The sequence below is a fragment of the Acytostelium subglobosum genome, assembly GCF_000787575.1.
Source record: "Acytostelium subglobosum LB1 DNA, scaffold: scaffold15, whole genome shotgun sequence".
NCBI lineage: Eukaryota > Evosea > Eumycetozoa > Acytosteliales > Acytosteliaceae > Acytostelium > Acytostelium subglobosum.
Window position 1 is genome coordinate 393,933 of NW_012236518.1, and position 20,311 is coordinate 414,243.

Consider the following 20,311-nt stretch of genomic DNA (forward strand, 5'->3'; position numbering starts at 1 on the left):
GTTTGAAACAATAATATATATTTGAATAATATAGACCCGTCTTTAATTGATGAAGTTGAGTTGTTTGTTATGTGTCTGTTAAAGCATTGCACATCTGAACAAGTGAGACCTATTTGTAGAGTTGTGTTCACGCGTGTCCTATTAAAAAATGAATAATGTGCAACTTTATTTCAATCAATACTTTATTCATGATCAAGATGATCACTCCACACAACATCTATGAAAGAGGGGGTCTAAAATTCAAATTTTCAATCACAAACTTTCGCGCCTCTTCTACAACGGTCATTTACAATTTGAATTTCATTGTTTTTGGCGCGACTCTAGCCCCCAACAATCACCCCAACCCCAACCCCACAACCCTTACCCTTGCCCTTGCCCTTACCCTCGTTCAACTCTTTACATGAACAAGCAATGTTATCCTAATCTTAATCTTATGTTTGTGATATTTATTGTTGTTGTTGAAATCATTTAAACGAACTATTTGTTGAGTGTAATAATAAAAATAATAATCATCCATGTTGTAATAAAACTTGTTGTATCCATCCTTTTCCTCATTGTTTATCCAATCGTACCTTGTCCTCCAAGTCAAAGCACGATTAATGATGATGGCCATTCTTGAGATACGACTCGGAAGCACCACCAGAGTATTGCTGCTGTTGCTGTTTGGGTGTCCAAGTCGATGATGACGACGATGTGTTCTTTTTGCCGCTGCTGCTGCCGCTGCGATACGACATCCTTCTCTGGCTAGAGCTGGAGGCGACCGGTGCTGACTGGCTGGTAGACTGATTGGATTGATTGGAGGAGGAGGAGGATGATTGACGATGATGATTATGTTGTTGATGATGATAGTGTGTTGTGTGGTGTTGTTGTGGTGCTGGAGTCTGTGACTGCTGCTGCTGCTTCATTAACTTCTCATGAGCACGGAAATCCTCAATTGATCTAAACTTGTTTAGCAACTGTTGGATCTCTGGCATGATCTCTAGCTTGGTCCTATCCTTGCGATACTTGAGGTAGGCCCAGAACTTCTCGAGTCCATAGACGTAGCCGTCCTTGTAGTCCTGTAGCACGAGCTCCTGGAAGTCTTGATAGAGGTCGGCGCGATATCTCTTCTCGAGGCCATAGCTCAAGAACCTGAATATACACTCGAGTCCGTAGCGGAAGTTGTACTTGGCGTCCTCCAGAGCCACGGTCTTGAACTCGAGGAAGATCTTGGTGTTGAAGTGATCGCGCAAAAAGTGCGACCAGAAGCGGAACAATGTGTTCATCTCGGTTGACAGGCCAACGCCGAGTTTCTTGCGCTCCTTTAGGCACTTGGAGCGGAACTTGTCGTACTTGTGCTGGATGAATCCATTCTCTTGTAGTAGCTCGTGTGATGGATGTTGGAAGTAGGGGATCTCCTCGGCGTCTGGTGTGCTCGACAGACGTTTGGGCAATGGACCATTGCTTAGGAGATATGGCTCGCTTGGACTTGGTGTCCATGGGTCACCCATTGGTCCCATGATCCAACCAATGGCAGGTCCCTCATTCTTTACCTTTGGTGAGTATAGACGTGTTGGTGCTGATTGTTCTTTAGTCCTTGTCATTGTTGGTGTTGTTGGTGGAACAGTAGTAGTTGTTGTTGTTGTTGTTGTGTTGGTCTTTGATTGAGTGGCCTTCTTGATGGTTGGTTGTGGGGCTACAGTGACTGTTGCATAGTTGTTCTGTTGAGTGACCTTCTTCTTCTTCAAGTCTTGCTCGTAAAAGTATAGACCATCATTGATGATTGATGCCATCTCATTGGAGAATCCTTTCCTATTGTTTGACTTTCCTTTCTTCTTGTATGGTGATTGTGTAACAATGATGAGTTTGCTAAATAACTCTTCCATTGCATCATCATCATCATCCTCGTCCTCATCATATTGGTCCTCCTCCTCCTCCTCAAAGTAGACATGTTGTACTCCTTGTTGTTGCTGTCCTTCTTCTTGCTCTTCAGATGACTCGTCGTCCTCTGAAACAACTACTCTTGTCTCAAAGTCTCTCCTCTCCTTGTTGAAAAAGTCCTGTTGTTGTTTGGTCAACTCTTCCAACTCTTCATCAATCTCAAACATTGGTTCCTCTTGTTCAAACGCTGAGTTGATTGATTTGTTGTTGTTGTTGTTGTTTGATGACTCTGTCTCTGCTGTTGCTGTAGCTGCTGCCATTGTATTGTCCTTCTTTAGAGGTAGACCATGCTTCTTTGATGTGACTGTTACCCATTCACCACCACTCTCTGATAACGACGACTTTGACGACGACGACGATGATTCAGGGTTGTTGGCATTCTGGAAACCCTTCTTCATGTCCTCGTTCAATATCCACATTGTACGTGATGTCTCACTGATCAATCTGATGTGCGTCTTGTCTTTGTTGAACTCTACGAGGTCTGAGCCATCCAGAGCACCAATGACGTCCTTGCCGTCATAGAACTTCATCCGATCGAAGCGCATAATGAATGGTAGTGCTACCCAACCATCATTGTCCATATGGCATCTTAAATATACATCTCTACATAGATTATCTATACTAAAGTAGTAGTTACTGTTTATGTATATATATTTGTAAGTATTTGATTGATTGAATGAATGAATGAATGAATGATAACATACATCTGTTGTGCGATCAACTCTTTAACCTTTTCAGTTGTTGTTACAGTGGTCTCATCATCTTGTTGTTGTTGTTGTTCTCTTGGTTGTTTCTGACCAAAGTACTTTCCAATGTATTTGGTTGTTGTAGGTGCTACTGCTGTTGCTGTTGCAGTTGATGTAATAATAGGAGTAACTTGTGATGACATGGCGATATATATACTTTGTGCTAGTGACTTTAATGTCGTCAACAGCACATAGAGGGAATAAAGCAACAAGTAGTGCTACCTAGTAGTAAAGTATACTCTCTTACTGCGGACTGAATGTTTGATCAACAGTTATCTGTAGTTGACTGACTGTAATATATTGAGATATTGATTGGTTGATTAAATAAATAATATTATTAATATATATATATGTATTTGTAATCTAAACCAACAAAGATTGTTAATGAATAAAGTATTCGTCAGACCTCATATTTGATTTGAGGCTTGTGTGGTGGCCCAACAACTCGGTTACTCAATTTCCCTTTTTAATTTAATTTAAGTATCTGTTGTGACTTGAATTAATACCATAAGAGAAAGAGGCAAGAACAACTTTGTTTGTTATACAAAAATATAATTATATTTTTGTTAATACAAGAGAGAGGAGACAGAGTTGTTTTGATTGCAAAAGATTATTATTGTTGATTTTCTAATCGGTGCGAATGATTTACAAGACGAGTTGGAAAGAATTTGTCCAGTTTAAGCCGCTAACAAATTAACCATAGTATAAGGCTCAAACTATTAACTTCCAACTCGGTCTATTACATTGGAATTAACCAGAGTATACATTGGTGATTACTTTGGCACAACCAGAGCTTTGTTAGAATACTTTGTCAATCACCACCGACTTGTCCACTGCTTTGACAATCACTTGAGTGATATCAAAAGTATCATGGAGTTCGGATAAACCATCGAAGGCTAACAATAGAATTCCAAGACTATACATGGTCAATTGATAGGTTGATATCGATTTTTGATATGTACCCGACTCAGAGGCATCACTTCCCATCATCCAAGGGGGTGTGGTATACATGGTAGAATGCTAGCTTTGCATGCTTGAGAACCGGGATCGATACCCGGCACCTCCAAAGATGACCTTTTTTTTCCAAGGATCTAAAAAAAAAAAAAAAGAAGTTAAAAGTAGTAGTCTCTTGCTCGTGCTCCTATACTCTACACTGTAACGTCACCCTCCAGTCCAACTTCTTATTATTCTATTATCTCTATATTTAAAGTTATCTCTTTGATATCAATCTTGACACATTGACCAAGTGAGGTATTAGTTGCACAAACAAAAACAATGTTGTTGGACCAAACAAACCCACTTTGCAAAGTCAATTCCAAGAATGACAAATATCTTGCTCATCTCTTCATCTTTATTTCATCTATCCATTTCTTTTGTATTCCCCCTCTTGTGACATTGATTGCAAACTGACTGTCCTGTTGGATAAACTCATCAAATGATAGATGGTAACGATATTGGATACGACCACTAATCAATAACCTCATACTTGCTACATATTTAAAATAGTCAAACTTCTCTATTGTCCAATAACAATGTCCATAATCCATATTACTTCTTCTATGTGACAATGAGTTTAGACCAAGACATACCAATACTATATTCTCTACAGTATATCCATATCTTGTATCCAAACGTTCAATTGACATTTGGAAGCACTTGTCATACTCATTGGTACCCATTGATATCATTGGGAAACCAGAGTAGTGACATAGACCCAATTGATGTTTCCATCTTACCACCAATGTATCAATTGTAATAGTATCGTCCAGTTGTCTTGGTCCAAGTAGATTATTCTCATTCCTCATAGTATAGAGTAATGTATATAATGTTGTCTTGACTCTCTCCACCTCAAATATTCACTCCAACTTGTAGAATGGTTCTTTCCACTTTGATCTCTCTTCTATTTGATCGTTCAATACTATTGAGGACATTTGTTCTTGATTAAATCTGTAGAGATTATTGAGTTCAAGTATGATGATTTGAACATTGTCTTTAGTGTATCCAACATTGTCATTGACCTTGGCTATAGAGGCTGCCCAATTGACATTGATTCCACATACCATAGGTATTCCTGTGATGAAACATCTACTTGATTGTCTATGGAGAAATGTAATACCTAGACACTCCTTATCAATCAACATTGAAAGTTGTCGTTTGGAATGATTGTATCCATATTTGATCAACATCACCTTTTGATCAAAGTATTGATTGATATCTGTTTGATAATAATCATTCCTATATGTAGTATTAATATATTAGGTATATATGTTTATCTACCTAACAAGGATTGATATACTTACAGACATTGATTACATAGATTTATATATGATAGACGTTGGAATGATTGGTTACACTTCTCACAATAAAGAGTTGAAGTCTCAATATTGGATATTTGGTAATGTACACCTTCCTTCTTCCAGTTTATATACCCGTCCTCCTCAATCATGGATCTAATGAGGACTTGAATATTCTCTATCTTATTCTCATCGTCTTGGTCAATCATCTCTGATAAACTATCAATCTTGATCATTGATTGTTTAAGAGAGTTCTTCTTTTCTCCAATTGGAGTGGTCGTCTTCCTCTTGATTGATTGGTTAGTCTTCTTTACTTTACTATACATGTTTGATTAAATGATTGATTAAGTCATTGAGAGTTTGATTGATATTGAGTATATATAAGAGTACAAACCTATAAAATCATTAAAGTTGATCCAGTCAATCAAATAATCCAAGTCCAGTCAATCATTATTTCCTTTTCAGGAAACAGTGGGTATGTGTGTTCACCATCACTTGTTTGATGGATTTGCACACATATTCAACTAGGAGGAGTTAGCTAGAGTCAGGTGTCCCAGTCTAGTCTCTAGGATACATTCCTTCCTTCATCCCTCCTTCCATCCTTCAATCACTTACTCAAAAACAAACAAACGATGGTGTCAATCAATGAGCCTTTGTTCATTAAAAATGAGTTGTTTGTATTATTACGACTAATAGCGATATATATATATTTATTCACATTCTATAACTACTAGATGATTGATTGTGTGGCCCACAGTATAATAAAAAGGAGCCTGTCAGTGAATAGGAATAGAGCCTGTTTGTTGCTGACGATGATTTAAGCAGCAACCAGCTTGGCAACCAAAGTGTTCAGTCTTGTTAGGTTGGCACCAGAGAAGACATCAATCTGTGTTCCATTGTGGAGGGCAATGAATGTTGGTACACCAGTGACATCCTTGACGATTGGGTGATCCTATGTATTTGTAAATGTTTACATGTTAGTGATCAATTGATGAATCAATCTTTCGTTCATTACATATATATATACATACATTGCACTTATCAATGTCGACCTTGAAAAACTTGATTGAAGCATTAGCGGCATCATCAGAGGCCTTTGTAAAGTGTGGAGCAATCTGTCTGCATGGACCGCACCATGTAGCGGTCAAGTAAACGAGCTGCTTGCCACCTCCCTGGAGTGCTTCGGTGAGTTCAGATGTGTTGTTTGGTTCAGCGTATACCATTATTTAATAATTGTTTATATTATATGTAGATAGAAAGAGATAGAGAATAAGTTATGAATGAATGAATGAATAAAGTTGTTGTATGTATGTACAATGTTTATGTGAATGATTGAATTTGTGTGTATGTGTATGTTCACCACTCTCAAACATGAGTTTAAATAAATAATTTTATTTTATTTTTGGGCATTGTTGACTCAACAGCTCGACCTAATTTTAACTTGTATTCTCGATCAGAATGCAAGAGCGCATTCCGTTCCATTCTTTACAAACACCCACAACTCTGTTTTATCAATCAAACAATCAATCATTATGATGTTGATAAAGTTGAGATGATGATGTAATAAATTTTATTTATATATAAACACATAACCCTCCTTGTGCCGTTATCTACTATAATATACTTGGTTTGAAGAAAGCACTCGAATGTTCTATCCAACATGCAAAGATCAAATAGTTGAACAAAACAGGTATCTTGTCAAGGATCAGTAATACAAGGACATTGCAAGATCAACAAAATTGGACCAAGTGTTTGATTGGATCATATCTCACCCCACATGTCAACACATGTCAAACCAACAGACGGATGTCCGACCGACCACTCGAATGCTATTCCAAAAACGATAAACATTTCTCTTTTTGGATGGTATTCCATCTATTGACATTAATATAAATACCCGGTCGACCGGGTATCCAACAAATTCATATTCATATATACTCATACAAATACATATATAATAATGATAACAAACAAAAGAATATTATTAGTATCTAGACCATCTGGAAAGGCAACACCTGACAATTTTAAGTTGGAGAATAATTCTCAATTGTCAACGGTACTTAAGGATGGAGAGGTGTTGGTACAAGTGATATACTTGTCACTGGATCCATACCTAAGAGGAAGAATGAATGAAGGAAAGGCATCATTCGCTGGTGCATCAGTACCACTAGACTCTGTAATGATTGGTGGAACAGTGGTCAAGGTGATCGATTCCAAGTTACCCGGCTACGTACCAGGTGATTGGGTAGTATGTAACTGTGGATGGCAACAGTACTCTGTCACTACACCCAAAGACCATGACCTCTTTGTCAACCTGGGCCAGAACCCTGTCAACCCATCCTACGCCCTGGGCATCCTTGGACTGACTGGATTCACTGCCTACATGGGTCTGCTCGACATTGGCAATCCACAGCCTGGAGAGACAGTGGTGGTTGGTGCTGCCACAGGTCCAGTTGGCGCCACCGTCGGCCAGATCGCCAAGCTCAAGGGATGTCGTGCCGTTGGAATAGCTGGAGGCAAAGAGAAGTGTGACTATGCCAAGTCGAATGGATTCGATGACTGTGTAGATCATACTGATCCAAACTTTGCCGAGTTGATCCACAAGGCCTGTCCAAAAGGAATTGATGTCTACTTTGAAAGTGTTGGTGGCAAGGTCTTTGACACAGTACTACCCCTGATCAACACAAAGGGTCGCATTCCAGTCTGTGGAGTGATCTCCAACTACAACTCGTCCGAACCACCCAAGGGACCAGACCGTGTGCCAATGCTCGAATCAACCATTCATCGAATGCGTCTAAGAATGCAAGGATACATGATCTACGATGACTATGGACACAGGTACAACGAGTTTTACGAGGCTATGAGTGCTTGGGTTCAACAAGGCAAGATCAAGTACTTGGAACAAATGATCGATGGTTTGGAACATGCACCAGAGGCACTCATCGGTCTGTTTGAGGGTAAGAACTTTGGAAAGTTAGTCGTAAAGGTATCATCAGAGCAATAAATAAATAAATTACAGATAAATATATCTCTCTATGTTGTTATTGTTTGGTTGATGCTGCCTCTTCTTCTTCAACTTGAGTATCATGTAACTCATCCATTGCCAATGTTTGAGCTGCTGCATCATCATCATCCAATACACGAACAGTTGTAGACACCAACTTTTGTCTAACCTTTTGTTCAATCTCTTCCAGTATCTGTCTGTTGTCCTCTAGATATTGCTTGGTCTTCTCACGACCCTGTCCAAGTTGTGTGCCACTGTAACTGTACCATGAACCACCCTTCTCGAGGATGCCCTCCGATACACCAAAGTCTATGATCTCGCCAGTCTTGTTGATGCCCGACTTAAAGTCAATGTCGAATTGAGCCTCGCGGAATGGTGGCGCCAGCTTGTTCTTGGCCACCTTGACCTTGACCTGTGTGGCAAAGGCCTGATCGCCATTCTTTAGCGCGCCAGTCTTGCGAATGTCCAAACGGATGGACGAGAAGAACTTGAGTGCATTACCACCTGTTGTAGTCTCGGGGTTGCCAAACATAACACCAATCTTCATTCTGATCTGATTGATAAAGATCAGTACACAGTTGGAGTCGCTGAGGTTTGGTGACAGCTTTCTGAGTGCCTGGCTCATCAGACGCGCGTGTACACCAACGTGCGAGTCACCCATCTCTCCGTCCAGTTCAACGCGTGGTACCAAGGCCGCCACACTGTCCACAACAATCACCTGCATGGTCTTTGAGCGCAACAGTGTGTCTACAATTTCCAATGCCTGTTCTCCAGAGTCTGGTTGTGAGATGTATAACTCATCGAGGTTGACACCCAGTTGTTCGGCCCATGATGGGTTGAGAGCGTGCTCAGCGTCAATAAATGTACAGTTGCCTCCTGCCTTTTGTGCTTGTGCAATGACGTGTAGTGCAAGAGTGGTCTGATATGGAGTGAGTGTGAGTTAGTACAGGGTCCTTCTGATCAATGTGATGATGATGATGATGTTGTTCATACCTTTCCAGAACTCTCTGGACCAAATATCTCTGTTATTCTACCCTTTGGAAGACCACCAATACCAAGTGCAATGTCAAGACCTAGTGATCCAGATGATATGACGTCAACCTTTTGTGTGGCGAATGATGTACCAAGTCTCATCAATGTTCCCTTTCCAAAAGTCTTTTCAATCTCCTTCATTGTATTCTCCAATTGTCCTCCAGCAGATTGTTCCTTCTTTGATTTCTTTGTCGTCTCTCCATTATCATCATCCATATCTTCAGCTGCTTCCTTTGCGGCAGCGGCAGCAGCAGCAGCCTTTTCTGAAAATGATTGATTGATTGATTGATTGATTGAGTAAGTGATGTAATCAAGTTAAGGGTTACAGATATATCATTTTACATACTCTTTGACTTTGAAGATAGAAAGAGCATCTGTTGATGAGGTTGTTGATGACCCATGAACAATCTAGTTGTGGTGGAACTATTCCATTTTGTGGCTGTTGTTATGTTTGTAGTGTTAAATATCGATCGACTTGTTACACATCTAAGTATTGAGTTCATCATTATCTCTCTAAGTGTATATGTTGTATAATATAACAATGAATGGTGTAATGTAATGTTGACTTTGTTTGCAAAGTGAGTGAAGTTGTCAAAATGAGGTGTTGCTGAAGTCGAAAGCTCAGCTTGTTGTGAGATGTTGTGTTGATTCGAATGAATGTCCAATTCCAGGAATAGTAGTGTCGACACTACTTGGACCATTCATCCATTCAATTGGATTGTCCATAAAGTACTTGATTGATGATGATGTGATCACTGTCAGTCTGGGATCAACTACCTCTTTGAATTTACCACTTTGTACCGCTTCGAATATGACTTCGTTGTCACATCGCTCCTCTCGTGATTTGCTGCAGTCGGCAATGACTATGAGTGGCTCCAAACAGAATCGTCGGAAACAGTTCAACTCCAACGTACAATGTTTGTTAATACAAGACATTGGTCCAACGTCGTATTTCAAACCGGAGCAATTGTGGCTCTGGGCACAACGTGCGTATTGCCAGACGATGGCAGTACATCCCGCGGGCAACCTATACGAATGAGTACAGTACCCTATCGATGCCTGTGTATCACACTTGCAGAACTCTGGCGACTCGCAATCAGTGTTCTGGTAACAAGGACGCAGTGTTGGTGCCTCTGCCCTGTTACATCTACCTATCCTACTTCCAAACTTTAATGGACGGCACTAAGTGAATGTTGTAGGCGAGGCAGTTAGTATATGTTGCTGGTCCCCTCCCTGTACACTACACTACGTACGTAGAGTGCCTTGTAGAGATTACAGGTGTAGCCGCCAACGATACATAGGTCGCCAACCTCGGACCAACCTTTACAGACACCAAACCTGTGCCCAAGGTCGGTGGAAACGGGAGAGCAGATAGTCGAGAGGTTGCACATGTCCAGCTTGGAGAAGAGGATGCATTCGCCAGGTTTGAGGTTGGCCGGCACACAAGTACCATTGGACAAACAGATCTGACGTTCTGGACATTGGAAGTCGACTATACATCCAGTGTGTGGAGCGCCACATCTCCATCCTGTACCGCCATCTCCATTCAAAGAGCAGACCAAACCGAGTACGCAGTCATAAGTGTTTCTACACTCATCACCAAAGTGTTTGTAGAATGATAGACGACACCTGCCTTGCTGTGGAGTGTCATCGACAATACACATATATCCTCTATACTTGTCACAGTCATCATTACTCATGCATACCTCTCCCTCTGGAACAGGTTCCTTGCATACTCCCTGATTACATCTATAAGGTCTGTAACATTTTGGTCCACTTGATAGATTGATTGATTGGTTGAGTGAGTGAGTGACTTGTCGGTCCATCGATCAATCAATTATTTGGAATGGAACATACGTGAAAGGATATTCATCATCACATCGTTGGCCTTTATCTACACATGCTCGTTGATTACAATAGTAACTCGGTACATCGCCATAATATTCATCGTATGGTACAACTGGATTGAATTCATCTGAATCCAAGACATCTGTCGATCTTGTTGTTGATATGAATAACAATGATATGATAATAACAATCACTAATATATTATTATTCTGAAGAGACAACATCTTTTAGATATCCAAGTTGACTCTTGTTAGTTTGTTACCAAGATTAAGAATGATACACCAGTGATCAGTAATCACCAACAACACTGTTCGTTCACGAACACACATACACACAGACACACACTCGCGAGCACGTGGATATGTCGGTGGATGGAGGTTCGTTCCATTCCATTCTGATGTTTAGTCAATAGTATGGACGGACAGAATGTTGTATTATTATTTGTTTGTTATCTCTTTGAGGAAAAGTCCAAAGTTTCAAAGTGGCACAACAGAAGTGAAGTTGAACTTTTGAAATGAATGATCAAGTGTCATAGTTTGCATTGTTTCGTTGTTCATTGTAATATATAAATAGATAGAGATAAGAGTAATAACAACTTTAGTACTAGCAATCAAACAATGTCATCAAGACTCAATCCAAACTCATCAATGTTCATGCCTATGGTATGTATGAATGATCGATCAATCAATCAACCAAACTCACAAGATGCTGATAAGATACTAACTGAGTACTAACATGACATGCTAGCAGGTTGGCAGAGGTAACTTCCAATTCGTACAGCCTAATATAGGCAATGTTATGGGTCATCATGGAATGGGTCACAATGCATTCAACTATCCATTTGCTCCACAGATGATAATGACTCAACAGCAACAACAGCAACAACCATACACATCACAACCTCCACCAGTTGGTATACAGCCTGCTGTATTCACAACAGGCGGTAGCGGTGGCGGTGGCGGTGGCGGTGGTGGTAGTGGAGGTGGTAGTGGCAGTGGCAGCGGCAGTTCGAGCTCATCATCAACATCGACCTCATCTTCATCAAACACATCTACATCATCAACTAGCGGAGCAGCGGCAGCACAGGTCAAGGCAAACACAGTACCATACACTCAGTTTAAGAGGTAACATGTCATGTCACGAGTCACTCATTCATTCATTGTGCGCTAACAATCCAATCACTTGTTTAGTTTGGAGACTGCGACAAAGTATTTCACAGAGTGTACAGTCAAGGAGCTACAAGGTCATAAGAAGAAGGTTGGTAACTTGTGTAACATGATCATGATTCGCGATCCTTTTCACTCACCCAATCAATCAATCACTAAATCAATCACTCAATCAGGTCAACTCAGTATCATGGAGTTGCGATGGAAAGAGATTGGCAAGTGGAAGTTGGGATCAAACTGCAAGGATATGGAACATAGAGAACCCTGTATGTTCAACCATCAACTCGAACATCACCAACACGCGCGACACTAACCAATGTACATGGACCTTTGATTGAAACAGAAACAAAAGGAATTAGAACTACGCGGACATAGTGAGAGCATTGAGCAATTGAGATACAGCCCCACTGCACCTGATGTACTGGCGACAGCATCATCGGACAAGACTGTAAAGATATGGGACACACGCAGTGGCAAGTGCACAATGTCAATAGCAACGAGCGGAGAGAACATCAATCTGTGTTGGTACGTCGATGGCTCACTGCTGGCCGTCGGCAACAAGGAGGACAACATCAGCATCATCGATCTGAAGCGACCGGACGACCCTATCATCCGCACGAACAAGTATCAGCAGGAGATCAATGAGATCATTTGGGACACGACTGGTCAGCTGTTCTTCATGACGACGGGCACGGGCCTCCTCGACGTGATGCTCTGGCACCCCGACAGCAAGAAGTACACTCCCCTGCATACGATCAATGGACACACGGCCAATCTGTACACGATCGAGATGGACCCGCTGGGCCGCTACTTTGCGATTGGCTCGGCAGACTCTGTCGTCTCGCTGTGGGACATCAACGAGATGTACTGTCTGCGCTCATTCACCAAACTCAACGCACCCGTCCGAACGATGGGCTTTAGCAGCGACGGTCAATTCCTGGCCTACTCCTCCGAGGAGCCATTCATTGAGATTGGACATGTTGAGAGTGGCCAATCAATCTTCCAGATACCCGTTGAAACAGGACTTGTAAGTTGTTGAGTGTCAAGAGAGTAGAGTGATGCTGTTACTGACCTACCACCCCTGTTGTCATTCCTCCAACATTGTAGAACTCGATAGCATGGCATCCAAGTGAGCCATTGATTGCATTCGCCAGTGATGATAAGGATCAAACAAAGGACGCAGGTACCATCAAGATCTTTGGTAAATTTACCAATCCTTAAATGAATGAATGGTTGAATGAATGAATGAGATGTGTACCAATGATGATTCTCTTATCTAATCTAATCTATGTATAATATAATCTATGTATGTCGTCCGATTGAGTTTATTTCTTTGCTGGCTTGCCTGACTTTGCTGGCTTGGCAACCTCGATGGCACCACCAAGCTGTCGTAGTAGGGATGTTAGTTAGTATTGGTTAGTCGCGACTGACGTCGTTGAGAGTTAGGGTACTACATACTGAAACAAGATCCATCTCAGTAGTGGACAGCTTTAGTCTCTTTGGTGCTTGGGCAGCTGTAATATACACAAAGTTGCCTTTCTTTGTTGATGATGATGGTGTTGGTGCAGCTGTTGGAGTGGCTGTAGTAGTTGTAGTTGTTGTCTTTGGAGTAGACAGATTGACATGTGTCTCACCAGCTGTAATGTATGATACATGATAACGCATTCAATGTTAGTGTATCCTCTGAATGACACTATGATTGGTGGAGACATCACATATCGGATCAACCCTTACCATGTCTATTTGGGAATCTGATCAAAGGCACACGCTTGTATGCTCTCTCAAAGAGTCTAAGTGCTTGAAACTGCATCTTACAGTATTTATATATAATATATATAAATAATATATTAATTATATATAATATTATATGTTATTTATTATGTTAAGAGTCATAAGACGAATGTATGAATGAATGAGTGGTGGGTGGATGAATGAGTGGTGAAGTGATGGTTCTTCGGGTTTGAGTTTTGAACTGGGCGACCCAGGAAAGACAAAGCGTGACGTCGTCGAGGCACCACGCACCACCTTGCCTAGGCTGCAGTAGTCACCTCCTTATCCTTAACAAGGAGAATCGAACGGATGTAGAGCGGCACAGTTCCATTGTTGATAATGTTGATGGCAACCTCCGTCGAACCATCTATAATGATCGGACAGAGAGTACCGCCAGCGACCTTGACATCGGATGCATCCTCCTTGGCTGCAACTGCGACTGTGGTGGTTACTCCAACCTGGGTCGTTGTTTGGATCTGGTATGATCCAGCCCCAACACTCTTGACCACGAATCGGATGTAATATCTGATCTTCTTGCCACTGACCCATTTGGTTGGCATAAAGTTGTAGGTTGCATTGTTGCCTGTCTTTAGACAGAGCGCTGCCATGCCTGGTCCAAAGTACTCCTGCTCCATTGAGCCATTCAGATAATCATATTTGACAGCGTCAAAGGCGTGCGCTGGTGCCTGGTAATAGATCCAGTTCCTCATGAAGAGCTCGACTGGTGCGAATGAAACAAAGGCCGAGTCGACAGTGCCTGCCGCGCGCACGTTTTGATCCATGTTGACGCCCCAAGACCAGATGGCCTGAACCTTGTGGTACGGCTGTGAGAGTGTGCTGGCCGAGTTTTGGTTGTATGGGAGGTTCTTGACGTAGTTGTAGCGAGCTTCGTTGCCAGAGCGACCGCCGGCATAGGCCTCCGTGACCATGAAGTAATCCTTGCTGTGATCGATGTTGGGAAATTTGAACTGGTTCATGCGACGATGCCACGAGAACTCGGCCTGGCACTTCTTGACTAGCGAGCCACTGTCCCACGACGCGCAGTTGATGTCATCGACACATTTGATCGAACCGGCGATACTCATCTCGATCGACTTGGGTATGATGTCGTAGCGGATGGTGACCTTCTCCTCAGACTCACTCGAGCCCACCTTGTCCTCAGTGTTTACCGCCGTTGGGTTGGTGACAGTGGAGTCCTTGGTGATGGTTTGAAGGTTGACATTCTTGCGGAAGCCGTTGGAGATGGTGACAAATCGATGCTTGACCTCGTCCTTGGTCAAGTAGAGGTTCTCATGCTCGCCACGGAAGATGTAGTACTTGTTGGTGGCAAGATTAGCCAGTAGATTAGTGCACGTAGCCGTGTAGTAATCATAGTTGACGCCGCCGGGTGTGTTGACTGGGCAGCCCACTGTGTCACTGAGGAGCAGACGAGTCTTCTCCGAGATTACCACACCCTTTGGGAACTTGGTGCTGTCCAGATACTGCCAGAACGAGACAACGTCAAAGACGTTGGTGATCATCCAGTTGCGATACTGTTGGAGACGGTTGAACAAGTTGACATCGTCAGCGACACCAGCCTTGACCTTGTCAATGCCAGATGTGTAGGTGTTAACGCACCACTTTGTGTAGTTTAGGATACAAGACTTGAGCTCGGGCTTGTAGCTGCTGGTGATTGACGCAGCTGGTATGTCCCATGACGTGCCATTGGCCACCAAGTCACGCAACAACAACAAACGAGTTGTGGCCATCAAAGTGTACATGTACAACTCTGACTGGGCGGACGATTGTTTCGAAGACAACTCAATACCTTGTTGGAGGTTGTCCAGTGCCAACTTGATTGTCTCCCTCAGCTCAGTTCTCAACTTTGCATCAGCTGGTTTCTTCTTGAGCTATATATTGAATGAGTGAGCGTGAGTGATATTGATCGAGAGTTGGAGTACTACATGGACCACTTACATTCCTGACGTCGGCGGCATACTTGACCACGTATGTGGAGCAGTGCTTGTACTGGGCAAGGAGTGTCTCAGAGTCATAGATGTTGATGGACCTGTCAACCATGGCCTGGATTTGCTTCTTGAAGGTGGTAACCAACTCTGACGTGTTGCTCTCTTTCTTGGAGACCTCTTGCAACACGGTCCAGATGGTGGCCATGCCCAACGCCACAAAGTTACCAATCTCTGGTATACAGTAGACGGCACCCAGAGCAATGTTGAACAAGATGTTCATCAGACTTGGGCCTGAAGCAGCAGTCTGCTCCAACAGAGCGTACAGCTCAGTAGAGTAATCCTTATCAACAAACAACTTGAAAAAGTCTGTTGAAGCCTTTACACGATCATCCAACCTATTGGATGATAGCATTAACTTTAAGTTATTAATATTCATTGTTTGTTTGTTTGTTTGTTTGTTACTTATTGAACTGATTGAACTAGTTAACTGACTACTTCACTCACTCACGTTACTACATTGACATGACTAAAGGGAGGTAATTGTCGTAACGATAAATACAACTATGCCACCTGAGTGGACATACTACAAATGTAACTTAAGTAATGTAAAGCTTGAACATGTAGTTGTTTGTGTCCAGTTGGGCACAACGCTTCGTCTCAACAGACAAACGAGAGAGGTGGGTTGGACAGATTTGATGTTGTTGACAAATCATGTCTTTGGACATCAATTAATGGGCTGACCAAGGCCTGCAAGTGATCTGAGGTGTACTAATTTTGTCATTCCTAGACTAGTGTAATGCATGAAGGTACAACAAGAGATACTACATGATCAAGTTGATTGAATAAGTACAACCCTACCCTACTTCAAGATAATAGTTCAACTGAACCAAACATTCAACCAATCAATCACAACAATCAAATGAACTTCAACCAACCATTCATGCATTCTTTCACATCAATTACCTCAACATCACATCATTACATTATCTCGACTAGTGTTGTTGATCATCAATCAATCATTCAATCAATCAATCACCCTTGCCCTAACCAATAGTTATACTACCTGACATGATCTCTACCTAACTTGGGTAACTTGTTAATGACTACCTCATGCCTGCCAGACAGACAGACAAACAAGAAGGTGGAATGTGATTGTTTAATAATCCAATGCCTATTTATGTACAAGTTTACTGCAAAGATGTTAGATGTCAACCACCATCCATCCATCATCCGCTCCAAGGCAGTATGATGATCGCTGTATCCTCAAGTCAGATGTGATGATGATGATAATGTTCAAAGCGTAACACTTGAGATCCAAGCGAGTACCGACCACACACCTAGAGTCAAGGTATCATCTGTTCATTGCCAATGACTTTAATTGGAAAGGTACACACTACCGGGAGTCGACTCTCTCGCGTGGGTGGCTATGGTGAGCAGATGTTGTTGTCTGATAATGTAACAGTTGGCTGGGCCTAACAACGTCGCAGCAGTGTTTTAATGGAGAAGAGGGCAGTCGTCAGTCATCCCACACATCTACAACAACATCACTTCCATCATGCATCAGGCATCAGACATTAATCGAAACCAACAATAACTTTCTTGCCTCCACACATCAACGACAACAGCACCAACACTCAATCATCATCCAAAGTCTTCTTCCTTGTCAATCAACCAACCAACCAACCAAACCAACCAATCAATCAATCATTCATTCATTCAATCATTCAATCAATCAATCACATTATAATTCAAACAATTAATATTTATATTCCCGCCACTTTGACAACAACAACAACAACAACGACTTGATCATCATAATTACCACAGTGTTATTGTTAACACTTACACTTACTTACCCGGCCGATTGATTGATTGATTGATTGCAATCAATCCAGGGCGCGCCAAATACCCCACCGTACCACTCACTCTCCCAAGTTCAAGTGGTCTCATGGTCCATTGCCCTTGGGGCTTGTTCAATCAATCAATCACATTTCGTATACATCTATAAGTGTCTGTTCAATTCAAATTATAATCTACAACAACAACAACAACAACTTAACTGACTTGGATCTGTTACACTTTATATTTGTTTAAATATTTATTTTAATTATTATTATTATTATTATATTACATCACATCTACAATCTGTTTTTTTATTTGTTGCCAACAACATCATCAACAACAACAACAACACCTACCTTCATAACTGTTTATTGTTACCAACATCTTGCCTGTCATTGTGCACATACATATATAAATATTAATAATTAATTATTTGTTGATTGATCATAATAATATTACAATATTGTTAAAGATGGATTACAATCATCAACATCAACATAACAACTCAAGTGCATTGTCATCACCAGTGTATATGTCCAACAACAACAATGTACATCAACAACATCACCTATCACAATCAATCAATCAATCATCATCATCATCATCATCCGGACCAGACCTCAGACGAGAGTATTATGTACGTGAATTCGATGTTACGCTTGCCGGTACCAAGGAACCAACCTCTGTTCAATACTTTATCAACGGTGTCAACGAACCAATATACTTCCCCGATCGCACCCTGGCCGCCCTATTCCACTGCAATCTGTCCACATTGCGCGGACGATTCAATCGTCTGACCAAAGACCCAATCTACAATGGGCATCGTGTGCTCATCAGTGAGAAGTCCAAGACCCGTCTATCCACCTACCACTATATCAACTGGGGCAAGCGACCAAGTATCTCTGGCTCGTCCTCCTCCTCATCCACCGGCCTCATAGTGTCTCCTCCAACATCCCTGTCCAACAATAGTGACGACCTGTCCCCGCTTCCAACTCCGTACACTCTATCTCCAGCTGCCTCTCCAACTTTGAACTCTGCGACAACTACCAAGACCCCAACGACTTCCACTACGACCACAACATCGGCAGGCAGTTCACCTCTCCATGGCCTGGTGGCACTGAATCACTTCAAATTGGTCAACATTGCACTATCTGAATGGATCGCGGCCAACTATGATCGATTGGGCACACACATCAACATCATCATTGAGAACTTTCAAAAGTGTCAAATACCTTACCGTCGAGTCGGTGACGTATTGTCCATCGTGGTGGAGCAGAAGGAGGACCTACACGTCTACGGCATGAACGCATCTGGCAATGTTGGTATGATGGGCTCACTGCCATTCTATCAAAGGACACCCGCACTATCATTCAGCAATGGTGGAGGAGGGCAGTCTCCAGGCCTCATGACTACCGACTACTCTCCCCAGTCATCTCCAACCACTCAATATTCATACTTGACACAATCGTCCAGTTCGTCATCATTATTTGGAGATTTCTTAGACAATGGGTACGACAACTCAAGTTCAACAATGACATCACCTCGAGAGTATGCCAGTCCACAACTGCCTCCACCCCTTCGTTTGAGCTCATCGGACAACTCAATCTCAAACAACAACAACTACAATGGCATAGGCAACAAGTATAGACCATCGACATCATTGAATGGTTACTATGACACAATACAAAGACCAACACCGTATCGTTGTGGTAGTGGCAGTGGCAATGGCATTGGCAGTGGAAGTGGAAGTAGTGGCAATCAGATATCACCACGTGGATTGAAGGGTGGCCACTCCAGTCCACATTATCATCCATATGGATCGAATGGACCATATAAACCATCAACACCATTTCAAACAGTCATTGAGGAGAGGCTATCACCAGACTCGCGACACATCGAGGTGATTGATCAAGTGCCATCATCCTGTGATAACAGTCCACTATTACGTCCTGATGACAGAGGTATGTATACTTTGATTGATGAATGAATGAATGAATGTGACTAACAAACATACCAATAGATATATTCGACCTTCATCATCAATCGAGGAACAACAACAACAACAATCACAATTCATCATACGGACTTAATGGAACATCTGCATTCAATACACACCAATTCCATGTCAAACCAACTGGATATCCATTCAATGATATCCACCATTTCAACAACAATAACAACAATCACAATTCAACTACGACAACAATGGTGCCATTTAACTACAATCACAATCATATTATCCCTGGGCCATCAACCCTGAAAATATCACCATCCAAGAAGTTGGCACCATTCCTACTCCAGAACGATTCACCGCCACGCCCTCACAACGTCAGCAAGCCAGACATCCCGAAACTATCATTCAACAGGAAACAAGAATGTCTCGAAGGTCAAGGTGATACATGGGTGGACTGTAATAGCCCATCATCCTCCATCTCCATCTCCACCAACAACCAGTCATATGACAACCGACCATCAACTGTAAATACTACAACTACTTCATCAACATCATCAAACTTTGACATCAAGAATATACTCAATGATCAATGATCAATTGATTGAATGAGTGACCGAATATAAGATACCAACGACTCCATGTACAACAACAATCCCATAATTACTGGCAATTATTATGATGGGCTGATAGGTCAGCCGATCACAATTGCAATACACTCACAATCATCATTATTTATAAACAACGTTATTTCCAAAGCTTCAGCGTCAGTGTAAGGGTAAGCGTAAGGGT

The 20,311-nt window shown here is 41.9% G+C and overlaps 9 protein-coding genes across 9 annotated transcripts; 3 read left to right on the forward strand and 6 right to left on the reverse strand.

The window, feature by feature from the left end:
- Positions 1 to 596: 596 nt before the first annotated feature.
- Positions 597 to 2,809, reverse strand: SAMD00019534_075380 (hypothetical protein; the record flags this gene model as incomplete). Its single annotated transcript, XM_012897235.1, has 2 exons — positions 597 to 2,556; positions 2,625 to 2,809. 2 exons carry the CDS (start codon positions 2,807 to 2,809, stop codon positions 597 to 599), a joined length of 2,145 nt encoding a protein of 714 aa, XP_012752689.1.
- Positions 2,810 to 5,777: 2,968 nt separating this feature from the next.
- On the reverse strand, positions 5,778 to 6,183 carry SAMD00019534_075390 (hypothetical protein; the record flags this gene model as incomplete). Its single annotated transcript, XM_012897236.1, has 2 exons — positions 5,778 to 5,912; positions 5,992 to 6,183. The coding sequence occupies 2 exons, from the start codon at positions 6,181 to 6,183 to the stop codon at positions 5,778 to 5,780; spliced, it is 327 nt and encodes a 108-aa protein (XP_012752690.1).
- A 746-nt stretch (positions 6,184 to 6,929) lies between these two features.
- SAMD00019534_075400 (hypothetical protein) lies at positions 6,930 to 7,958 on the forward strand (the record flags this gene model as incomplete). Its single annotated transcript, XM_012897237.1, has 1 exon — positions 6,930 to 7,958. A coding segment is annotated over one exon (1,029 nt), but the record flags the coding sequence as incomplete, so codon positions are not given.
- A 43-nt stretch (positions 7,959 to 8,001) lies between these two features.
- On the reverse strand, positions 8,002 to 9,397 carry SAMD00019534_075410 (hypothetical protein; the record flags this gene model as incomplete). The annotated part of the gene is made up of 3 exons (XM_012897238.1): positions 8,002 to 8,883; positions 8,958 to 9,259; positions 9,343 to 9,397. 3 exons carry the CDS (start codon positions 9,395 to 9,397, stop codon positions 8,002 to 8,004), a joined length of 1,239 nt encoding a protein of 412 aa, XP_012752692.1.
- A 220-nt stretch (positions 9,398 to 9,617) lies between these two features.
- On the reverse strand, positions 9,618 to 10,660 carry SAMD00019534_075420 (hypothetical protein; the record flags this gene model as incomplete). The annotated part of the gene is made up of 2 exons (XM_012897239.1): positions 9,618 to 10,178; positions 10,250 to 10,660. 2 exons carry the CDS (start codon positions 10,658 to 10,660, stop codon positions 9,618 to 9,620), a joined length of 972 nt encoding a protein of 323 aa, XP_012752693.1.
- Positions 10,661 to 11,461: 801 nt separating this feature from the next.
- Positions 11,462 to 13,231, forward strand: SAMD00019534_075430 (hypothetical protein; the record flags this gene model as incomplete). Its single annotated transcript, XM_012897240.1, has 6 exons — positions 11,462 to 11,506; positions 11,592 to 11,968; positions 12,035 to 12,101; positions 12,187 to 12,276; positions 12,354 to 13,037; positions 13,118 to 13,231. The coding sequence occupies 6 exons, from the start codon at positions 11,462 to 11,464 to the stop codon at positions 13,229 to 13,231; spliced, it is 1,377 nt and encodes a 458-aa protein (XP_012752694.1).
- A 104-nt stretch (positions 13,232 to 13,335) lies between these two features.
- On the reverse strand, positions 13,336 to 13,820 carry SAMD00019534_075440 (hypothetical protein; the record flags this gene model as incomplete). Its single annotated transcript, XM_012897241.1, has 3 exons — positions 13,336 to 13,395; positions 13,469 to 13,647; positions 13,745 to 13,820. 3 exons carry the CDS (start codon positions 13,818 to 13,820, stop codon positions 13,336 to 13,338), a joined length of 315 nt encoding a protein of 104 aa, XP_012752695.1.
- A 220-nt stretch (positions 13,821 to 14,040) lies between these two features.
- Positions 14,041 to 16,138, reverse strand: SAMD00019534_075450 (hypothetical protein; the record flags this gene model as incomplete). The annotated part of the gene is made up of 2 exons (XM_012897242.1): positions 14,041 to 15,669; positions 15,737 to 16,138. 2 exons carry the CDS (start codon positions 16,136 to 16,138, stop codon positions 14,041 to 14,043), a joined length of 2,031 nt encoding a protein of 676 aa, XP_012752696.1.
- Positions 16,139 to 18,100: 1,962 nt separating this feature from the next.
- On the forward strand, positions 18,101 to 20,115 carry SAMD00019534_075460 (hypothetical protein; the record flags this gene model as incomplete). The annotated part of the gene is made up of 2 exons (XM_012897243.1): positions 18,101 to 19,529; positions 19,589 to 20,115. 2 exons carry the CDS (start codon positions 18,101 to 18,103, stop codon positions 20,113 to 20,115), a joined length of 1,956 nt encoding a protein of 651 aa, XP_012752697.1.
- Between the last annotated feature and the right edge of the window lie 196 nt (positions 20,116 to 20,311).